The sequence below is a fragment of the Myotis myotis genome, unplaced genomic scaffold, assembly GCF_014108235.1.
Source record: "Myotis myotis isolate mMyoMyo1 unplaced genomic scaffold, mMyoMyo1.p scaffold_m19_p_7, whole genome shotgun sequence".
In the NCBI taxonomy this organism is placed as follows: domain Eukaryota; kingdom Metazoa; phylum Chordata; class Mammalia; order Chiroptera; family Vespertilionidae; genus Myotis; species Myotis myotis.
This window is the reverse complement of record NW_023416379.1, coordinates 38,105,068-38,127,164: the sequence shown is the minus strand read 5'-3', so window position 1 is coordinate 38,127,164 and position 22,097 is coordinate 38,105,068. Positions and strand designations below refer to the sequence as shown.

Sequence of the window (22,097 nt, the reverse complement as noted above, 5' to 3'; positions counted from 1 at the left end):
CAAACAAAAGGAATCCAAAGAGGACTACATCAAGACACATCATAATTAAAATGCCAAGAGCAAAAGACAAAGAGAGAATATTAAAAGCAGCAAGAGAAAAACAGTCAATTACCTACAAGGGAGTACCCATACGACTGTCAGCTGATTTCTCAACAGAAACTATGCAGGCCAGAAGGGAGTGGCAAGAAATATTCAAAGTGATGAATACCAAGAACCTACAACCAAGATTACTTTATCCAGCAAAGCTATCATTCATAATTGAAGGTCAGTTAAAGAGCTTCACAGATAAGAAAAAGCTAAAGGAGTCCATCACCACCAAACCAGTATTATATGAAATGCTGAAAGGTATCCTTTAAGAAGAGGAAGAAGAAGAAAAAGGTAAAGATACAAATTATGAACAACAAATACACATTTATCAACAAGTGAATCTAAAAATCAAAGGAACACATAATCTGATGAACAGAATGAACTGGTGATTATAATAGAATCAGGGGCATAGAAAGGGAGTGGACTGACTATTCTTGCGGGGGAAAGGGGTGTGGGGGATGCGGGAAGAGACTGGACAAAAATCGTGCACCTAGGGATGAGGACAGTGGGTGGGGAGTGAGGGTGGAGGGTGGGGTGGAAACTGGGAGGAGGGGAGTTATGGGGGGAAAAAAGGAACAAATGTAATAATCTGAACAATAAAGATTTAATTTAAAAATAAAATAAAATAAAATAAATATTGATACTTGAGGCCTAGCCTGTGTGGCTCAATTGGTTGAGCATCACCCCTTGCGGGCTTGATCCTGAGTAGGGGGAAGGGGGGAAAGGGTGTGCAGGAGGCAGCAGATTGATATCTCTCTGTCTATCTTCCTCTCCCTTCCTCTCTCTCTCTCTAAAACTCAGTAAAAACATATTTTTTTTTTTAGTAAAAATACTGGTATTTAAAGCCCAGATGCATTCAGCTAGATTTGGGGCCTGCTAGCATTCCTTCTGTCTGAATATTGAAACCTGAAGCTGGACTCTACATTTCATGATCACTCACAGTACATAAACAAATCATTTATTAAAAAACTGAATTTGAGAGCCCCAAGAAGTGGCCTGGGTATCCCCCTCCAACCCCACAGGTCCAGGCTAGTTAGGGGATTCCTTCTTCAGGCAACTCAGTGCTATCATCGCCGCGGAGAACCGGGAGCCCTCTCTCCTGGAGCCTCAAGCCTGAGGGGTTGCAGCCTCCTCTGGGTTACCAGGTTCTGCGGGGTGGCACCCGTGCACAGGAGCTATTAGCACAGCATGAGAGTCTTGAGGACCAAACTGCTGACAGGTCAGGCTCTTCTCTCCCGCAAGCCCCTCTCTATCAGTGCTTCCTCTGGCCTTCGTGGGCCTCTCAACCACCCTGACCTTCTCCAGGGCAGTGGCCAGCCAGGCCACACCTCGGACTTCACTAACTGGCTCTCACAACTGAGCTACCTCCCAAATCTCTAACCCTCAGCCCCTTCTCTGTCTACAACCTCCTCCCACGGAATTCTAGAGCGTGGCTATACCCTGCAGGTCACTTAGGTCAACCTCCACATCTCACAGGTGAGAAAACTACAGCTATTGATTGACATGCTCCCAGGCCCACAGCCAGAGTGGCAGCAGCAGCATATGAATTGAGGTCTCCTGACTTCCAGTCTAGAGCTCTGTCTACCACAGGACATTCTCAGTTCCCTCCTTCAAACCACCTCATCTACTTTGGGCTCTTGTGTGACCTTTGTCCTCTGGCCTCTCCCAAACCTCACAGACCCCCCCCCCCTTGACTTCCCCATCAACCCAGGCCTAGAGCCTGCCCTGCAGACTTTATCCTCTGGCCCATCCCCAGACCTGCTCATCCCCATTCACACTGTCTCTGCTCTTCTTTCTGGACCATGGGTACAGAAAGCTACAAAAGTGTCCCACTAAATCCACTAATGGAAACTGACCAATGGAAAAGGAAGCAGAAGAAAATGGGCAGTTACATTTCATCTTCTCTGCTTCTCCTGTGGACTGCTCCATGGTGAGCTCCTCCTTGCAATCCTCCCAGTACTGCAGGACATCCCTGCTGAGTGCCCAGGCTCTCCAAGGGAGACAGCCTACCCAAAGGCAAGGCACAGAGGTGGGGAGTCGCTGGGAGTGTCCAGGGAATGGCAGCAGTTGGTTTGGCTGAGCACCTGGTGTGTGAAGGAGCGTGGCCTCCAGAGTCAGACTGGCTGGGCTTGAATCCTAGATTCACACTTTTTACCAACTGTGTGACCTGGGCAGGTGAAGAAACTAAACCTCAATTTCCTTGCATGTAAAATGAGAAGAACAGTAGGACTTTAGAATGGAAAGATTTGCTGATTTAAAGTCATCAAAGCATTTAGCACGGGACCTGATAGAACCCCCAAGTAGACTTAGTTATTATAGTAAGGTGGCAGCACAGGTCGCAGAGGATCTGGGGTTTGGTTTGGTCAATGGGCAGACATTGAGAGCCTGTGAGCAGAGATGGGCACATCCAGGACTGTGGCCTGTGACAGTCACTTTGGCTGCTGAACACAGGGTGGACTTGGAGTAGGAGGAGAACGAGTGGGGTCAGAGGGGCCTGTTGGAGAGGAAATATAAAAAGTGTCCACGATGGCATGTGGACAGGAGGGAGGGACTTCCAGGACAGCCTCAGGAGTCTGTGAGCCTCATCTCGGGGTCGTGCAGTGAGTCCCCTCTCTCTAGTCCTTCTGCTCGGAAAGCCAAGGGCTCTTTTTACATTTTTGCTTCCTGTTGGATCCTGATGGAGGCCCTCAGACAGGGAGCTTGGGCCTTCATGAGGGCTGGGTTCCCCATGCTGGCTGCTGCACATCACAGTTTCCTCCCAACTCTAAAGGACACGGAACCGTTCCCCTGGGCGCTTCTCTCCTGCAGCTGAATCAGAGCATCGGGGTGGGTGCTGGGCAGAGATGGTTTGTGAAGCTTTCCACGTGATTCTACTGGAAGGCAGGATTAAGCACCCTGCCTACTAGAGATTACTCTCTTGGTTCGCTTGTTCCAGTCCGAACAGGCAACCTTCAAAATCTCTTGATTATCAGGAGACACTTTTCATCAGTTTACCCAGACCACCGTGGCAGACATCATTAGCATCTACCCAACAGCCATTGCCTCTTCTTCCTGCTAAATAGACTCGTTTGGTTCAGGTGGTAGCAAAATGCTCAGAAAAGATGGGCTTCTCCCCCAAACCCTGGAGGATGAAACTTGATTGATTTAAGTCAATCAGAATAAGAGTAATTCCATTCATCTCTGGCAGGGACTGGGCATGTGACACAGCTCTGCCCAATGGGATGTAAGGAGAACACAGCCGAAGGGCTTCTGGGAAATGTTTTCCCCTGTGTAAAGAAGAAATGTATAGGAAGAGGGCCTTGCCATTCTCTCTCTTTTCCCTGCTTTGAAACGCTACCATGTAAGAGTGAGTTTACAGGCCACTGCTGCCACAGCCGTCCTGTGACCACCTGGGGAGGCATGACTGACAGACACTCTTTATCATCCCTGTGCTGCAGGGCCAACCCTGAAACAGCTGACCTGGAGGTTTATTGTTAAACAAAAGCATAAATGTCCTGATACGTAAGCTCCTGTGGATGGGGTCTTTTGTTCTTTGCAGTCCAAAGCTTCCAAAAGATGCAGGCACGCTCACTTAGTAATGTCTCACAGTGAGCTTGACAAGGACTAGGGGTTTTCTGATCGTCTCTTTCAACGTGCAGGAGGTACTTCAGCAGTTCTTTAAGACAGAGCAATTCATAGTTAGGACTCCTGTTGACTCAACCCCTGAAAACTAGAGCCCTCTCCCTTCCAATGAAATACTAGGAGTTAGAGACTTTGTAATCAACTGGTAATTATGGGGACCCTCATTCCTTAGCACCGCTAGCAACACATGACTTGGCTGCTCATGGAGAACGTGGCCTTGGGTGGTGGAAGTGCTGTGGGAGGGATAATGTGTTTAAAGGCAAAGTAATACTTAAGGTGTACGAGTAACAGCTGAGCCCCATTAAATAGAGAATTCTAATGTAATTTTTTTCAGTTAATAAGTTTTAGGACCACTCCACAGTCCTGTGCCTATCCGGTTCCATGAAGTTAGTTAATTTGCATTGCATTGTAAATTTCCACCACGTTGAACTTCAATGTATTTGCACCTTTAAATCTGCAGGCAAAAATTACATAGGCTATCAATTTGATGAACTCGACGCAGGGATTATGTGATAAATATAATTAAAGCACCGAGATTCATATTTACAAAGGCGGAAAGTGTCTTGAAGCGAATATTAGAATTCTAAATTGGTGATTTTTACTCTATGCCAGAAGCAATTTTCCCCCTCTGTGAGTCATGTCTCTGTTATGGTCATAAAAATCATTGGGGAAATTGTAAGCATTAAAGAAGTATTTCTTTAGACTGTACCTTTTAATAATGTATAAATCAAAATAATCTATAGATATTAAATACGAGGGGTGTGTGGTGTAAACTATAATATCAACTATAAAACACATTGGCAGATTGTGTGGGTATAAGTATCTATGAGGTCATCATTTCATTACTTGCATCTTAGAGTGTGTGAAATTATATTACCCATCCTACCATCTATATAGCTCTCACTTTAACTCAAAATCCAGAAATCCAGCAGGCATTTGTAAGTGACTGTAAAGATTCTTAAGTTCTTGATCCCTGTAGCCCACACAGGACCTACGGAGATCAGTCTGGGAGAAAATGAAGAGAATTCCCTAACAGGCTCCACAGCCCAGGAAGTACCTCTCAGTGCTGCGAATGAGAGGCCTCAGCCTGAGAAACTGTAGTGACACGTGTACAATAGCAGAGGGAACACTGGACTTGGGCACCAAAAATACCACTTTCCTACCTGTGTGGCTGTGGGCAGGTCACTGATCCTCTCTGACCCTGTTTCACCACTCTCAAATTGGGAAAATAGTCCCTGAACTAACTATGTTTCAGGCTTATTATAAACTCCAAACAAAGCAATAAAAATAAAATGCTCCAAATGTAGTGCTTTATAAATGTCATATTTACAATTGTTTTGTTTTCCTCTTTAATCTCTCTAAGGTATAAAAATTGTCAGCAATTTTGTTTCTAAGATAATTCCACTTACAAGTTTAACTATGTCAAAGTCTGTTAAATACCCATTAGGTAACCATGGAGGAATAGCGGGGTCAATATAATAGGCCGCTACTACGATAGCCTCAATATTTTCCCATAGTGTGTCCTTCCGTGTAGTAAACCGGGCAGTTTTATTGCTTTAAATAATTGCTTCCTATGATTCTGTCCTTGTCATTCTTTCAGTTGTTCTAACTTGCCTGGCAGACATTTCCTGGCCACTGAGCTGGCTAGCTTCGGGTTCTAATAGTGTGCTTACGAGGTCTATTCCAGACCAAGATCTTAGGGTGCAAGAGCATAGTTAGTAACCGGCTGCACAACAGGTGTTGAAGCTGAAGTTTCAGTTGCAGTGGTGATTGTATATCCTCCGTTCCAAAGCGAAGGTGAGGCAGGCTCCACAGAGCAAGTTACAAAGAAACATAGACTCCCTGGGCCCGAGGGTCCGGGTTGAGGCTAAAAACAAGGAGTCAGAGCAAAGTGGGAGAATGTGTAAGGACATTGCTCTGGAGAGGAGTGTGGGGATGCCACCGCATTCATCTCAAACCCCGTGAGAGGGGCTGCCCAGGGGGGCCTGCCAGAGACTGCAGTTGGGTGGTCCAGAGGATTGGAGCCTGACTCACTCCTGGGAAAATTAAAGCTCCATGTGACAGCCTGGAGGAGGCTGCAAGGGGATGGGCCTGCAGTCTCCGAGTCACTGGGGCAAGAGATGTGTGGGGTTTCCCTTGGACAAGATGAGGGGTCATCTTGAGACCCATTTAAAGGGGCTGCAGTGAACCCTGAATGTCTAGGGCAGGGAAGGAGTTGTAAGCAACTGTGGAATAGTGCTGCACCCACCCAAAGAGCCCCAGGCGGGAAGGTCCTCATTAATGGGAAACTTCCGAAGGGCCCAGGGAAGACCCACATGAGTTGCTTTAACCATAGGCCAGGCACAGCAAGGTCAAAGGCAATCACCTCCAGGGAGGCGTGCTCCTGCCTTCCCCTCTCCCCACTCCCCGCCCTCCAGGGCAGGCGGGTCCTAAGTAGCCTCTAGTGAGGGGGCAGTGGTGGGAAAAGTCAGTTACTGCTGGGAGAGTCAGTTACACACCTGCACCTGGGATCCTGGGGCAGCAGAGAAGCCTCACAGCCAAGTGAAGTTTGCTGCATTTGTTTATGTCTTGTACCCAACATTATAATTTTGGTTGAAACGTAATTCCTATATAGGACTATCAGTTTCCTAAAAATGAGCAGGAAATACAAAAACTCAACCCAACGTTCCATCCAGGGGCAGGGAAGATAACAACACTGAATATATTTTAAAATGATACTGAGAGACAAAAAATGAAATTGTATTTTGATCACACAAGTTGTGAATTCAAAATACTAGTTATGGTTTTATATTCAATGGGCAAAGGTCCCTTTGCACAATGGAGTCCAGTGGCCAGTAGAAGGGACTTGATGTGATAATTCATGTTCAGTCACTGGAAAAAAGATCTCAACGCTGAAGAACACAAATACTTTGTTTTAGGCCCTCAAATTATCCAATCGACTAATAAATGTTTATTGTCTGCTATGTTTGAAATCCTGTTGGGTACTCTGAAGACGACTGACATTCCTTTAGTGCAGGTTAGTATCCTTTACCACATAGCACAATGCCTTAACACTTAGTATGTGCTCAAAAATATCTTCAATGTAATTATTCTTTACCATATACTTAGCACCAAGGGATGTGGCATTTTCCCAATGTTGACAACAACACTTAAGCTGAAAAATTCCCATATGTGTAAAGTGTGGTGCAAACCTGAATGGGGAGTGATTATGGTCTCACTTGTATTTAACACTGTTAAGTGTTGCTGAGTGGTCTAATAGGAGAGAACAGAATTAAACCAGAAAAATATGTGGGGTTCTTTTTGCCGATCAAGTGTTTTGATGCAGTAAAACAAAATGATTGCCCACGGGAGGCCTAGAACTGAATCTAGGTTGTCACTCACTAGACCTGGGGCCCCTATTTTGTCTCTAGTGAATGGGGATGCCAAGCTGGCTAGCGCAGAGTGGCAGGGATGCTCAAAAAGATAATATTCAGTGTTAATATCCCTTGTAATCCTAAAGTGCTATCCAAATGCACGGGCTCAATCATAGCAACAGTTTAACATTTCGTCCATTGCATAACGTTTTAAATCGATTTTCTCAGTCTTCACCACCACAGGACCTGGCTAGGTCCTACTATTCCCCTCCATTTACAGATTGAGAGGTTAAGCCACTAGTTCGACCTAATACAGTGCCGCAATCTGAAGGAGTAAATCCTCTAACCCCTAAACACTCCGCAGGCGGCAGTCCTACTTGTTATTTATAGAGGCGCTGAAATCTCATCTGGGCTCGACACAGGTGGCTCCGTAAGTTGTAAAAGTAGACGCTTTCCCGCAGGGTTCGTCTACGCGGAGCCCTCACTCCCTCCCTCCCATCAAGGGATCCTCGCCCTCCCGGCCTGCAGCCGGACCCAGGCTCCTCCCACGCCTCCGCATTTCTGTGCGAGCCTTACTGGGAGGGGACCTCCTGGCCACCCCTCGCCTCTCCCCACTCCACTCGCCGGGTTTGGCCCCGCCCCGCCCCGTCCGCCCCGCCTTCTCCATCACCGCTGCGCCGCCCGGGGAAAACTGGAAGATGAACTGAAGCCCCGCAGCTGTGACTGCTCCCGCGCTAATCGCAGGTGCTGCGGTCCGGCCAGAAGCCCCCTTTCCCGCGCCCACTCCCCACTCCTTCCCTGGCCCGCTCCTCGGGATTGCTCAGCAGTGACCCGGCTCGGCAGCAGGCGCCCCGGGTAGGTAGTTTGTGTACGGTTGCCATGGAGACGTTGGGCGGCCGGTGGGGCAGACGCGCAGGGTGAAGATGCTGCCCCCCCTGGACCAGTGGAGGAGGGGGCATTGTGGGGGTGAGGGGAGCCGCTCTCCGCGCGGGAGGTGAGGCTCCGCGGGTTCACCGGGAACCCCCTCCTGCTGTCCTCCTTTCTGTTCCCAGATGGAGGGGTGGGGCGGGAAGAGAGGCCCTGAGAGTGCGGTGCCTACTCGCTCGGCTGGGCCTCGCTGTCTTTCTATCTATACGCTGAGCATTAGCCGAGTGCGCGGTACGTACTTCATAGACACTCAATGTTTGCTGAACCAGAGTAGGGTAGACTAAAGGGCTTTGTCTGGGCAGACCGGGACCCAGTTAAGGTCGCACAAACTGTACCTGGACTCTTCGATGCAACAGAGCCTCGATAAATAAGTAAGTGTAGGTGTAACAATATACATTAAAATGTTCACATCATGCCGTCCATCATTCATTCCCACCAGTGTCACAGCAGGCCTTCCATCTCTCCCTGATTTGGAATTACTTTACTTGGTAGAAAAGCAAGTACCACTCTTATTTGTATCCCGTTTTGTGAATTTATTATTTTCTGATTAGTTGTTGATTTAGCATAGTTGACATTAAATAAAATATTTAACAAAGACTCTCTGTTCATAGAGGAAAACACCCCTTATTTAAACTTAAATTTTATAAAAATATATGAAAACTCTGAACAAATGCCATTCCTTTTCTTTTGCAATGTATTGTTTTTATTCAGGGAGACATTCTTGCTGTATTTTTTACCGCATGGCGCTTGGACAGTAGTAAATGTTTTCTGAGGGCCAGGCACCATGCTAAAGCGCTTTACGTGAGTGATGTCACTTAATTATCAAAATAATTCTATGAGGCTATTACTATTACTACACATACGTCACAGACGAGGAAACTGAGGCTTAGCGATGTTGGGACCCTGCCCTAAGTGATATAGCTGCGGATTGTCAGGGTATTTGAACCCTTACTCCAGCGTCTGAGCCCTGAACCACTGCCTCTTTGGATGCTCATATTAACACAAAGGTAATTCAGAATCAGGTAAAGGTCCTGATGATTTGATTTGCAGCGAAAATAGTATGGAAATGGCCAGTCTTTCCCCCATTGTGAGCATCTTGATAGTTGCAGTATTGCATTTAGCAAGAAGGCTCTGATTCAGGTGTCTGTTGGCACAAAGGTGAAGACAGGTCATCATTAGGTATAAACTTATAAATAATGACTCAAAACTTTTGTACCAACCAATAAGAAATACTGTGTTTAAAACTGTCTCCAGTTTCAAATTTCCTACCACTGATGGTATTCATCTTCTAGTGGTTCTGTGGACACCATAAACTCAGGACAGCGATGCTTTCTTCTTTCCCTTCAGAGTCGACTCTCCTGTTTTCTTTTAAAAGGTCCCCTTGCCCTCCTGCTCCCTAGGTTGCATACCTGGTATCACCTCTGCCCTTTCCTGTCTCCTTAGATGCCAAATCCTGTTGTATGTTCTGCTCTTGGTGCTCCTCACTAGTTCTCATTTCTCTTGTTACCTCTATTTCACCTTCACTCCTGTATTTCGGGCTTTCAATACCTCATCCACTGATCACAACATTTATCGAGTCTTTCTTCATGCCCAGTGACTCAAAGTTACAATTGTTCTCATATGACCACATGGCACCAAGAATCAGATGCCATTTGAAATGAAGTCCAATATGCTTTTCTAATCTACTGTAACAAATGTCTCCAATTAAGGAAGCCAGGCAGCCTCCGTCTGGGTATTTCCTAGCTCAGGTCTGTATTTGAAAATGGAGTCCAGTCCTGGCTGGTGTGGCTCAGTTGGTTGAGCATCATCCTGTGCACCAAAAGGTTACCCGTTTGGTTGCCAGTTTGATTCCCGATCAGGGCACATGCCCAAGTTGCAGGCCCAGTCCCAGGTCAGAGTGCCTGTCAGGAGGCAGCTGACCGATGTTTCTCTCTCTCATCAATGTTTCCCTCTCTCTCCCCCTCTCCCTTTCTCTCTAAAAATGAATAAAACACATTTTGAAAATGGAATCCCGCAATTATATGCAATTGTTGACCTTCAGCTGGGCCTCACACGCAGAGCTGGGTCTGAGTCTGGTGGGACAACACCAGTTATGTAGGCACAGTGGGAGGGTGTGCTGACAGAGACAACTGGGGACCTTGTGGAGAATGGAGGACAGTCACCTACCTGAGGCTGGGAGGGTGAGAGGAACGTTTCCATGAGGGAGGGCCTCTAAGGTTTGCTGATTTTGTCCCTTCTAATTTTTCCCTTCTTTCCATGCCGCCAGTCCCTGCCAGATCACATCATACCTCAGAATCTTTTCATTTTCTCATCAGTTTTTCTTGATTCCTTGACCTGCCGTTGAGTTCCCTGGCTGGTCCCACTCCAGTCTTCATTTCCAGAGCTGCCCCTCATTCGTCACACACCCATACGTCCCTGGCACTCTGCCTTTGCTCACTCACTGACTTCGAAATTCCTTCTCTACTCCAGCCCCAATGCCAGCCAGTGCCACTTGCTCAAAATCAGCCCATGATCCCAGAACCCAGATCAAGCATCACCTCCTCCAAGAAGCCTACCTGCCACCTTCTCCCAATCAGAAGCCCCCTCCTCTTTTGTAATCACATGGCGTGTTGTTTTTTTAATTGCCCCATCAGTTCCTACTTTGTATTAAAATCATTTGAATACAAATAGAGCTGATATTCAGCTGCTAACCACCAAGAAGGCCACTCCAGTTGTGAAAATAATGGCATGTCTCTACGGTGGTGTGTAAACAGCTGCAGCCCAAGGCCTCTGATGCCCCCACCTCCTACTACCCCACCTAGCGGGTAGTAGCTTGAATATCATCTCTGGGCATATGTCATAGCTTTTTTTTTTTCTATTGCTTAAGACTCTATCCACCTCACAGAAGTGTTGTGGGGATTACATGAGATGTTGTACTCAAGAGTACTTAGCATAGTGCTTGGTGTTAAAATAAATGTTTAACTAGCATTAGTGGTCCTTCTTGCCCGAGAGTGAAGATAGTATTTATTCCCATCTGTGTTCCCAGAGATCCAAGCAGAGGGCTTTGCACATAGGAAACAGTTAATCAGTTCTAGCTGAATGGATTTGTTCCATTTCTCAGGAAAACTTTTGTAAAGTTAAAATTTCTGTGGTATTATTGTGAAATACTTTAAAGAGGCAAGTTGGTTTTTTTTTTTTAACTCTGAGTAATTGGGTTTATTTTAAGTTGGCAAAAACCATCTATGATAAGAATTTTTAATTTAACAAATAAAGGAAAAAATCTCCTCCTCCCCGCCAAAATTTACTTCTAACTCAGTTCACTGTCATTGAACATTTTCATGTTTGATTTGGTTAATAATATATTAATATTAACATAATAACTGGTTAACTGTACAGACCTTACATTATTAAAACAGCTCTTCACAGTATACAGTTAAAATGAGATTTAGGAGGGAAGAAAGAAGAAAGGTGAGAAAGTTGTGGTAGAATTTGTGGTAAAAATTTAGAGACAGAAAAATTTTAAGTATTATTTGCATTGTTTCCAACACTATTTGGTCAGCCTAAACTCCTGTATGCCCAAATAATTTACAGACTTCCTAGAATGTGACTTGAGTAAATGTTCTGCATCATTGTTGTATGAAAGAGTATAGTTTTCAGTGCAACCTGGTAAGTCAGGGAGAACCTTAGTCAGGAATGATAGTTCATTATTATTTATCCAAAGCCCTTTCATCTTTATTAGGTTTGTCAGATCACCTTTGGATGTTGCCAGACTTATTGGTGACATGTGGGGCCAAGAGAGTCGCACACCTGATTTGGATTCTGGAAGAAACTTGTTTATTGTACTGAAGCTTCTCTTACTAAGTGGTGTAATTTCTTATTGTAATGCGCCTTGCAAAAACAAACAAACCTGGCCCTGGCCTGTGTGGTTTAGTGGTTAGAGAGTCATCCTGCACACTGAAGGGTCTCAGGTTCGATTCCTGGTCAAGGGCATGTACCTGGGTTGCAGGGTCAACCCCTGGTCTCTGTTGGGGAGTGTGCAGGAGGCAACCAATTGATGTCTCTCTCTTACATCGCTGATTCCCTCTCTCTCTCTCTTCTCTCTCTCTCCGTCCCTCCCTCCCTCCCTTTTTCCCTTCCACTTTCTCTTAAAAAATAAAAAAAAGTAAAAGTAATGGAAAAATATCCTCAGGTGAGGATTAAATAAAACAAAAAAAAAAGAAGAATCTTCATTGTCAAAGCCCTTGTGTATGACTTTAACTCTTTAACTGAGGTTAGGTGGCCTGAGAAGGGGTAGTTTGAAACTGATTTTTGGCTTTTATTCTAGAATACTGTCTCACACTGAAAGTGATTTGGATCAATCCATTCAAAGGTATGGACACATGTGGGGTCGAACCTTTCTCTGAGTTTACAAATTATATTTATAAAAGCAAATGTAGTTTGGAAATAGACCCTATCTATCTAAATTTAATCTTAATGCTAGCATTTTGTGTGAAGAGCAGTAGGAAAGAAAAGGAAAATTTAGTTTAAAATTTTAACAGAACCCTCCAGTATTTTGGGGGGCTGGTAGAGGATAGATCATTTTTTCGCTTTCTCTCTCTTTTTTAAATATATATATTTTTATTGATTTCAGAGAGGAAGGAAGAGGGAGAGAGAGATTGAAACATCAATGATGAGAGAGAATCATTGATCAGCTTCCTCCTGCTCTCTCCCTACTGGGGATTGAGCCGGCAACCCAGGTGTGTGCCCCGACAGGGAATCAAACCATGACCTCCTGGTTCAGAGGTCGATGCTCAACCACTGTGCCATGCTGGCCAGGCTCATTTTCTCTTTTTAGTCCATCTTCTTTCATGACTTGTCCTCTTTCTCTCCAGGCTTAGCTTTCATTCTGGGTCTCTTCCCGGCATATCCCTTTCCCCAATCACATATATTCCCGTGGGCAAAACTGTGTCTATTAACCTATATCTTTGAAAGCTCTTCTCCCATCCTGATCTTCTAACTGTAACTACCTGGTAGATTTTTAATTTAAATGTATGTATCATTTTTCACGTTTAATATAGAGGGATGATTTAAGCATCTATAGATGGGTTCCAGGGGTGGGCAAACTTTTTGACTCGAGGGCCACAATGGGTTCTTAAACTGGACCGGAGGGCTGGAACAAAAGCATGGATGGAGTGTTTGTGTGAACTAATATAAATTCAAAGTAAACATCATTACATAAAAGGGTACGGTCTTTTTTTTTTTTTTTAGTTTTATTCATTTCAAACGGGCGGGATCCGGCCCGCAGGCCATAGTTTGCCCACGGCTGGTTTAAGCCCTCCTTTCTAAACTACTGGATGAAAATAGCTGACATGTTGTGCTGTGTATTTGTAGGGTGTGGTTTCTAGCTGAAGAAGGTTTTACTTCAAAAGGAAAGATGCTGTCTCCAAATGATCAAAAGTTAGAGAAGCGGGATCCGTTTTATCGATCTTTAGTGGCCAAGCAGAAGACCAGCGCAGAAATCATAAGTGAAGCACGAAATGCATTAAGAACAGTTGGGACCCAAAGACCATTCACGCCACAGGAAGACCAAAGAAAACTATTTGGACCTGCCTCTTCAAGGACACCAGAAAATAGACCCCCTTCCTGCTTCAGGTATATGACATTTCTCTTTCCTGTACATCCAGATATGTAAGCCATGAGATGACATGTTCCCTCTGACTTCTGCGAATTATACCAATTATATCTCTTGTATCTGTTCAGGATTCTCAAAGATAATTTTAGGCCTTGGGTCCACGAAGTTGGCTTGCAATGTTAATAGTGGTTGTCATGTCTGTTTTATAAAGCAATATGAACAAAGCTTTTAAAAATCATCATATGCATTTCTTTTCATTATTCAGTATTTTTAATTCTCTCCAAAGCAATGAAAAGACTTATGAATAAAATGTTTTAAGTACTATGATTTGTTAAAATATCTCAAGACTTTTGCATTGAATACTTTAGTTTTGGGCTAGAGTTAACTAATATAAACTAGAAATAAAAGAAATGATTCTTCACAAACTAATATTTCTGTTCCATCTCCTGTGCTAGCCTCCATGCATCCAATTTTGAGTCATCTGATTCCAGGCCCATTTCCAGTGCACGTCTCAGCCCGCTAGAGCTTGTGAGTACTCCATATCACAAGAGCTGTGAAATGGAATTGGTCAAAAATACTTGGTAGAGTATTAGTACATAGACCTAATGCACTAATAATTTAATATGAAAACAAATTCTTTTATACTTTTTCAAATATAATGGTTAGTATCTAATAAAACATTTTTATTTATCTACAGTTTAATAAGAAGAAATTTTAGAAATAGAGTAACCTGGTAAACCAAATGTTTCACAGTATTTTTTAATTCAAAAAACTTATGCACATATATCATTTTATTTGTAATAGTTATATAAAAATAAAAACATGGACATAAAGAATCAAATATTTGCTACCAAAACAACTCCAGCAGTCTCCTGTCCCCTTCTTCTTCATTCTCCCCTCTACAGTGGCTCTCACTTTAAGCTCTTTTGGCACATTTTCTTGTTTTGTTTTGTTTTGTTTTGTTTTGTTTTGTTTTGTTTTTCATCCAAATTTCTAAATAGCACAGGGTCTTGCTGCTCTCTGACTTAGGAGCTCGAGAAATTATCTAATGACTTCCCATTATTGAAGATGAAGTCGTAACTCTTGTCTATCCTCCCACACCTCCCCACAACACATTCACCCTTTCTGTCCCCACTGCTACTCCCAGTGTAGATATAGCATAATTTTGGCTAGAGCCCTTTCCTCTGATTATATTAACCCTGTTTACAGAGGAGCCTTGAACTAAGAATGATTGATGATGATCACTTCTTCCCTGCACCACTTTTTGTTTTCCCTGGGATTAATAATTGCCTTGCTTTTTTTGTTTTGTTTTGTTTTGTTTTGTTTTGTTTTGTTTTGTATTATTACTCTTTCAACCCCAAACTCTTCCCCAGTGTTTTAAATCTCCTTCATATATTCAGGCACATTAGGTATTCTGTTGATTTGTCTCCTTGGAGAATTTTCCACCCTCCGTCCTGGACCCCTTGCCCTGGGCATTTGGAGCACAGCTGGCTTCTCCCTCTTAAGCTGGAGGTCCTGTTTCCTGTATCCAAAGTCCTCCTCTTTCTTGATTCACTGTCGATTTGCTGGAGCACTCCCTCCAATAACTTCCTGAGAAGGGGTGTATGGGAAGGGAATTATTTGAGACCTCAATTGCTGGGTTCTCTCTCTCTCTCTCTCTCTCTCTCTCTCTCTCTCTCTCTGGAAGTATGTAGGATTTCTCTTTGTTCCCAGTGTTCTGAAATTTTATGATAATGGGCCTTTGCTTTAGTCCATTTTTATCCATCCTGCTGGGCACTTCAATGAGGAATCAGCTCTGGGAAATGCCCTTGAACTATTTTGATATGTCTTCCCCTCTTTTATGTCCTGTTTACTCTTTCTGGAATTCATTGTTTGGATGTGGGATCCTCTGGATTGGCACTTTAATTTTCTTATTTCCTCTTTTCTGTCTCTCATCTTTTTTTTTAGAAAAGATGTTATCTTCTAGTCATTTTATTGAGTTCTTTTCATTTCTGCTATCATATTTTTAATTTTCCAAAAGCTTCCCCCCCCTTTAAATTATCATTTAAAAAATACATAGCGTTCAGTTCTTGTTTCATAGTTGTAGCTTCTCAACTGCATGTATTAATGATAGTTTTGATTTTTCAGTTGTTTTCTTCTCCCTTTAAAATTTCTGTTGCGTGCGTGCATGCGTGTGTGTGTGTGTGACTTAAACAACAGAAATTTATTTTCTCACAGTTCTGAAGATTAGAAGTCTGATATCAAGGTAGCAGCTGGGTCGGTTACTTCTAAGGACTTTTTGCTGACTTGTGAATGGCTGTCTTTCCCCCCATGTCTTCACATGGTCTTTTCTCTGTGTCTTGATGCATTTTCTGTTTGTTTGGGTTTGTTTTTCATATTAGAGCTCTCCTCAGTTAGCTCCTGCTGCTTGCTTGGCTGCCCTTATTTGAGAGTGGAAGCATGTAGAATGGGTTGGTCAACACATAGGTTATACCTACCCACACCCACATTTATTCTTTTTAAAATATATTTTTATTGATTTCGGAGAGAGGAAGGGAGAGGGAGAGATAGAAACATAAATGATGGAGAGAATCATTGATCAGCTGCCTTCTGCACGCCCCACACTGGGGATCGATCCTGCAACCCAGGCATGTGCCCTGACTGGGAATCAAACCGTGACCTCTTGGTTCATAGGTCGACACTCAACCACTGAGCCACACTGGCTGGGCCCCACACCTACATTTAGAGGGGAGGGATCTGGCTGGGCTGTGTTGTTTATGAAACTCCCAATGGCAGTATCTTTAGGGCTTTCCTTGAGGGCTAGTTAATTTTCTGTAGAAGTGTCTTCTAGGCTCTTGCCTGGAGGACAAAGGTTGTTTCTAACTTCCAGGAATCAGGTAGCAGAAAAAGGTAGGAATGTCTTACATTCAGTATTTAAATGTTCCATTAATATCTATGCTTACACAAAGTACCCTGGCCATCAACTGTGCCTGATTAGCCTGATTCAGAGCTGCTGTTTTACCGTCTTGAGAGAACAAACCTCCCATCTACTCCTGGGTTCTGTAGCCTGATTATGTAGAGCTGGGAAAGGGTTGCACAGACCTGCAGCCAATCCTTCTGATTTTAGGTACCCCTCCCTATGCCCCTGCTACTGCAAGTACCAGCGACACCAACTCCTCAGACTTTTATGGAATTGGAGTGTCACTCAAGCTGCTTCTCAGTTTTTGTCACTGTATATGTGTGTGCATGTGTGTGTGTGTGTTTTTGGTGGACTGTTTGAAAGTAAGTTTCAGACATTGTAAGACTTTACCCATAAAAATTTGTGTGCATCTCTTATGAACAAGGATAGTCTCCCATATAACCACAGTGCTATCCTTGCGTCTCAGAAAATTAACATTACTCAGTAATATAATTTAATGTATAGTCCATGTCCAAATTACCAATTGTCTCAAAATGTATCACATAGTCTTAAAGTACTCATCAAAATGCCTTTGTGAAGAAGATTATATTTGTTTTTATATTGCAGATGATGAAAGTAAGATTCCAAAATAGTATGTGTGAACCGATATGCAATAAATATTTTGCCAATCATTATTGACATATGGCTTCTTGTACCTACAACCTTGGGTACTAATGGGTTTTGAGCCAACTACAGTAAGAGGACCTCATCTGGGCAGTCCAATGGGTCTACCTGGTTGTAGAATGGCTCTCTATTGCATAATTCTGTCATTTGACTCCTATCAATCGTTTTCAATATTGCTGTAGTTTTTTGGGATTCACTCCATCCCTTCCCCTACTCTTTCATAAAAATTTGTATTTCTAGACTGAACCTGGTCCTTGTCAAACTGGTACTATTCTGAGACTGTGGGATTTGGTGTCAGACAGAGATAATGTTGGCATTGCCTCTGTTTAAGGTCATTGAAGTTAAATTTTTTTCCTGTAGAATGGTTGGGTGCTAGGTGCAAAGTGAAAATGGGCTAAGAAATCTCCATGTTAAGTTACGTAACTCCTTTAGTTTGAAATAATTTTGTTAATAGTGGATTATGTAAGGGTCTTAAGTATAATTCATTTTAAACAATAAAGTTTGGAGCTCCCAGTCGAGAAACTCTGAAAGTGGGGCCTCATACTACCTGCCCTTTGACAAAGGGAGGAATAAGGGGAAATAAGAGTGGGAGGATGGAGGGGAGGGATAGAGAAGACAGGATAAAGGAGGAAGGTGGGGATAGGGCATCTAATAGAGGATAAACTTGCCCAAAGAATTTATAAAGTCCTAACCAATTGAATTTCACACTATTTGGATCTAGGACACTTTCTCAGGCTTGTTTAATAATCCCTCAACCAGCACTCAGACAGGAAAGAGGGATCCAGAGAGCAACTCTTTCCAGCTCCTACATTTAACACATCAGCTCAACTCTGCGCCTGCACGTGTACCCGCCTTCTCTCTGTTTCTCCCCCTGTTTGTCTGTGGGCTGCCTGCACTCAGAAATGACCTGGGCTTCAGAGAGTGATGGGAAAATGAATGCTCCTGGTCCTGGCCACTGAGGCCTTGGTTGGCTGGTCTGACTGGCTCACCAGTGTTCCCATTAGCACGAGTGACCTTTTAAGACAGGGGAAAGCCTTGCAACGTAGTCTTCCCTTAACATTTACATCAACCTGCGCTGTAGGAATGCCTAGGCACACCTTTGTCCCTTCTTAGCAGCCCTCCTCCACCTTTCCCAACAGCTCTGAGACCAGGCTGTTGTGTGGTGGCAGCTATTCCTTGTTTCATTCTGCAGCTCTGGTTAGCTGGTATTCAGATTTATAGACGCAGGGGCAGCTGCTCTCATGCTTTGATTGTAGAAAGTAGGAAAAGGCATGGGACCATGTGAACAAATAGGGAATTGTGTCTTTCTTCACTATCACTGTCAAAACAGAATTCTCCCGGTGTCTCCCAACTTTACAAAGCCTTGTTATTTAAGTTCCAGGTATTTTTATTAAACTTTTTATTGACATACAGAAAAGACACAGATCCAAAGGGCGCAGCTTGATTAATGTACACTAGCTCAGCACACTCGGTAAGCAGCACTCAAAGAAAACAGACCATTGCCAGCCTTTCAGACACCGCCTCCCCATGGTCACTGCTGTCCTCACTGCTCATAGCACATGTTAGTTTGAGCCATAATTTGTATATTTTACTAGAGGCCCAGTGCACAAATTCGTGCATGGGTGGGGTCCCTCAGCCTGGCCAGTGATGGGGGCCCATTGGGGCTGGCTGGCTGGGGGTTGAGGAGGGATGGGAGGTTGACCAGCTGGGGGGGAGGGGCCATGGGAGGTTGGCTGTGGGAGTGCACTGACCACCAGGGAGGAGCTTCTGTGTTGAGCGTCTGCCCCCCGGTGATCAGTGTGCATCATAGCGACTGGTCGACTGGTTGTTCCGGTCGTTCAGTCTTAATGGTCACTTAGGCTTTTATATATATAGATAGATAGATAGATAGATAGATAGATAGATAGATAGGAACCAAACTCCAAGTATTTGGTGAGTAAAACAAAATGTAATATTTTTTTAAAAGATGGGGACTAAGAAGCCCATACTTTGAGGTTAGAGGAGATTCAGGGTGAGAAAAAGCAGACTAAGACAAAACAATGTCTTTCACTGTGTCTGGAAGGAGTGGTAGCATTACCTCCGTGAGTCACCTGCTGAGAGAGACAGAAGAGCCCAGGGTACCTGCGAGAGGAAATCATGGTAATAGAAATCATGTCCGATTGCCACATGCAGACGTCATGGGCTTGGGGGAATTTTTAATACTTGCTTTCTAACTTCCAAGAGGTGTGTGTGTGTGTGTGTGTGTGTGTGTGTGTGTTGCTGTTTTACAAATTAAATCATAGCAACTTTCTGGGGTGGGATGTCATAGACTCCCGTTCCCAGCCTTCATGTAGAACAGGGGACACCCCATGTTCCCAACTGGTGATCCCAAGGATCCAGGTCAGAAATCAGTCAAGGCCCAAGTGCTGGGAGGAGAGCCGAGCCAGCCAGATCCCTTAGATGTTCTAGGAATTTTGTCTTCTTTCATTAGGTGGTTCTGTGAAAGTAGTCTCTCAGTCTTCAACGGACTGGAGCAGTTTTATCCACCAGAAGAAATCTTAAATTCTGACTTTCCAGTGTCCCTGATTATACTCCAGTCCCTGGTTCATGTCATGACACACAACACGGGGGAGGAAGGTTCTCCAGTGAAGACTGAAAGTTACTTGAAACCTTCTCTGAATTCTGAAATGCCACGAATTGTGTATGAAAACATTGTTACTGTTTAGCTCTATAGACACCATTTTGCTCTGCAACGTGGAAGACCATTTTGTAGAACCTGACGTGATAGAAATTGATGATTTCTTTAGTCGTTTTCCCTGACGAGTTTAAAAATGCTTTACATGTATCAGTTTGTATTTTAAGTAGACCAGTGAGGTGTATGTTTAAATGAGACAAATGATTTAGTAAAGGTCAACAGTAAATTGGAAGTAATTTGTCATTATGCCAACACCGACTAGCGTTGTGCTAGGAAAATCCCACCTTCTATCAGGGAGCAGGGAAGGGGCTTTATCTTGCCATCAGAGGCAATCCAGCTATTGTCCTTTGGGTAAAACTTAGCTTTGCAAAAACATTTTTCCCTTTATAAGATCTTTTATTTAGTGTCCAAAATTTTTAGAACAGTTATGGCATTTGTAAAAAAATAAAAACAAACATTTATTTATCTGCATCATTATTATTTGGCAGACTTCTTGGTCTTTGCTTTATATTCAAGGTACCTGCAGAGTACAGATGTTTTGAGATAAGAAAACTTTGTATCTACATTCAATATTGAGATTGTCCTAATGTATCGTATCTTCCATAATAATACCTAAAGCACTTAACTTTCCTGTTTTATATGCTTTTAGCTTTTTTTGTTACTCTTAGTTTCATGGCCTAAGTCACATTCTAATGAATATTTTGCAATACATTAGGGAGAATAAAAAGTAAAGTGACTATTTATCAAACAAATATAGCAGAATTTATACAGACAAATGAGTGTTGTCTCCTTCAGAATAGATGCCTCTGAATTCAGGATTTTTCTTCCGAGCAAAGTTGTGTCAGAGGCTAGAGCCTTGGCTTTGTGACTTAAAAGTATCTTGGAGCCAAATTCGGTAAATAATGAGTGAGTCACTCACATAGGGAAGGGAGCTAGCATGTCTGGAGCCTCCGTAACAGGAATTGTCTATGTCAGTGTCCCTGCAAGAAGGGGACTGCTGTCTCCATTTGATAGCTGGGCAAGTTCAGAGAAGTCAATGGCCAGCCCAAGGTCACACAGCTAGGGAGTGGATTCCACTCCAGATCAGTTTGATTCCAAAGTCATTTACTCTTCCTCTATACTATGCTAATTATTTTATTTACCAGTTTTCTAGCTGTGTTTAGAAGAATGTGTCTCTAAAGTCATAACTAGTTTTTTATGTGGTTCGTGAACTGATTTCAGGTGCAAATGAACAAATATTTTGAGTACACCTGACACTAATATAAAATAATATTGAATGAAAAAAATATTGAATGTCAACTGTAATTGGAAAAGAAAAAAAATTTTGAAAAATGTCATCATTATTGAAATAAGTAACTCCTTGGAGGGCGAACTCTAGGATAGATGCCTTTGTTCTCTTAATGTATATAAGGAAAACATGTGTTTAAAATTATGTGTCATATATGATAGATGACTTCACCCATTTTTCCAAATTATCTGACTTGAAGTTCACACTGTATTTTTTAAATATTTATTGACAAACCTGTGGGATTGAGACTCACTCATTTCACATATTTATGTAAGTGACTTGAGGAACTTGAACTTGATTATTTTTGGTTAGAGACCCCAAAAGCACTACTGCCATAAGATTGCTCTTTCACAGACAGGTAATTCTGCTAATGTTGGAGGGAGGGAGGACTGACCACCAGCAACACTGAAAGTGGGAGTTTAGGCTTCCATGAAGTTCTGGCCCTGGGTCAGAGGCCACTGCCACCTGGAGCTTAGATCTGAAGATGCACTGGGAAGCACAGTGCCTGGTGCTGGTATTTTTAAGTCTTTAAGGAATTGGAATTTTGCCAGTAATGTTTCTTTTCTAAGGATAACAGCATAGAATTCTAGTGATATGGAAAATAAGACATGTTTATGTCATAAGTCCAAGACAACTTCTTGCTCTTATGTTTTGTGACTTTAAATTAGTTTCTAAAATTTTATATCAATTTGCCTGCTCAGTGGTTGAGCATCGACGTGTAAACCAGGAGGTCGTGGTTCAATTAACACACCCAGTCAGACACATGCCTGGGTTGCGGATTCGATCCCCAGTAGGGGACCTGGAGGAGGCAGACAGTCAATGAGTCTCTCTCTCCCTCTCCTTTCCTCTCTCTGAAATATGTAAAAATATATTTTTAAAATTTTTTTTTATATCATTAAAAAGTACTTTTGTGGAGTCCAAAATGTGTAATGGTCATCTTTATATTCCACATAGTTTTTGACACATATAGGTGCCCAATACATGTTTTCTGAACT

General features: G+C 43.2%; 1 protein-coding gene across 1 annotated transcript in view; it reads left to right on the top strand.

Annotated features, from left to right (window-relative positions):
• Window positions 1–7,759: 7,759 nt before the first annotated feature.
• Window positions 7,760–22,097, top strand: part of ARMC2 (armadillo repeat containing 2) — a 93,126-nt gene continuing 78,788 nt past the window's right edge. Inside the window, exons 1-3 of the mRNA XM_036318442.1 lie at window positions 7,760–7,916; window positions 13,338–13,598; window positions 14,034–14,106. Coding sequence (XP_036174335.1) covers window positions 13,381–13,598; window positions 14,034–14,106 — 291 coding nt within the window. The 5' untranslated portion in view covers window positions 7,760–7,916; window positions 13,338–13,380. The remainder of the gene's footprint in view (window positions 7,917–13,337; window positions 13,599–14,033; window positions 14,107–22,097) is intronic.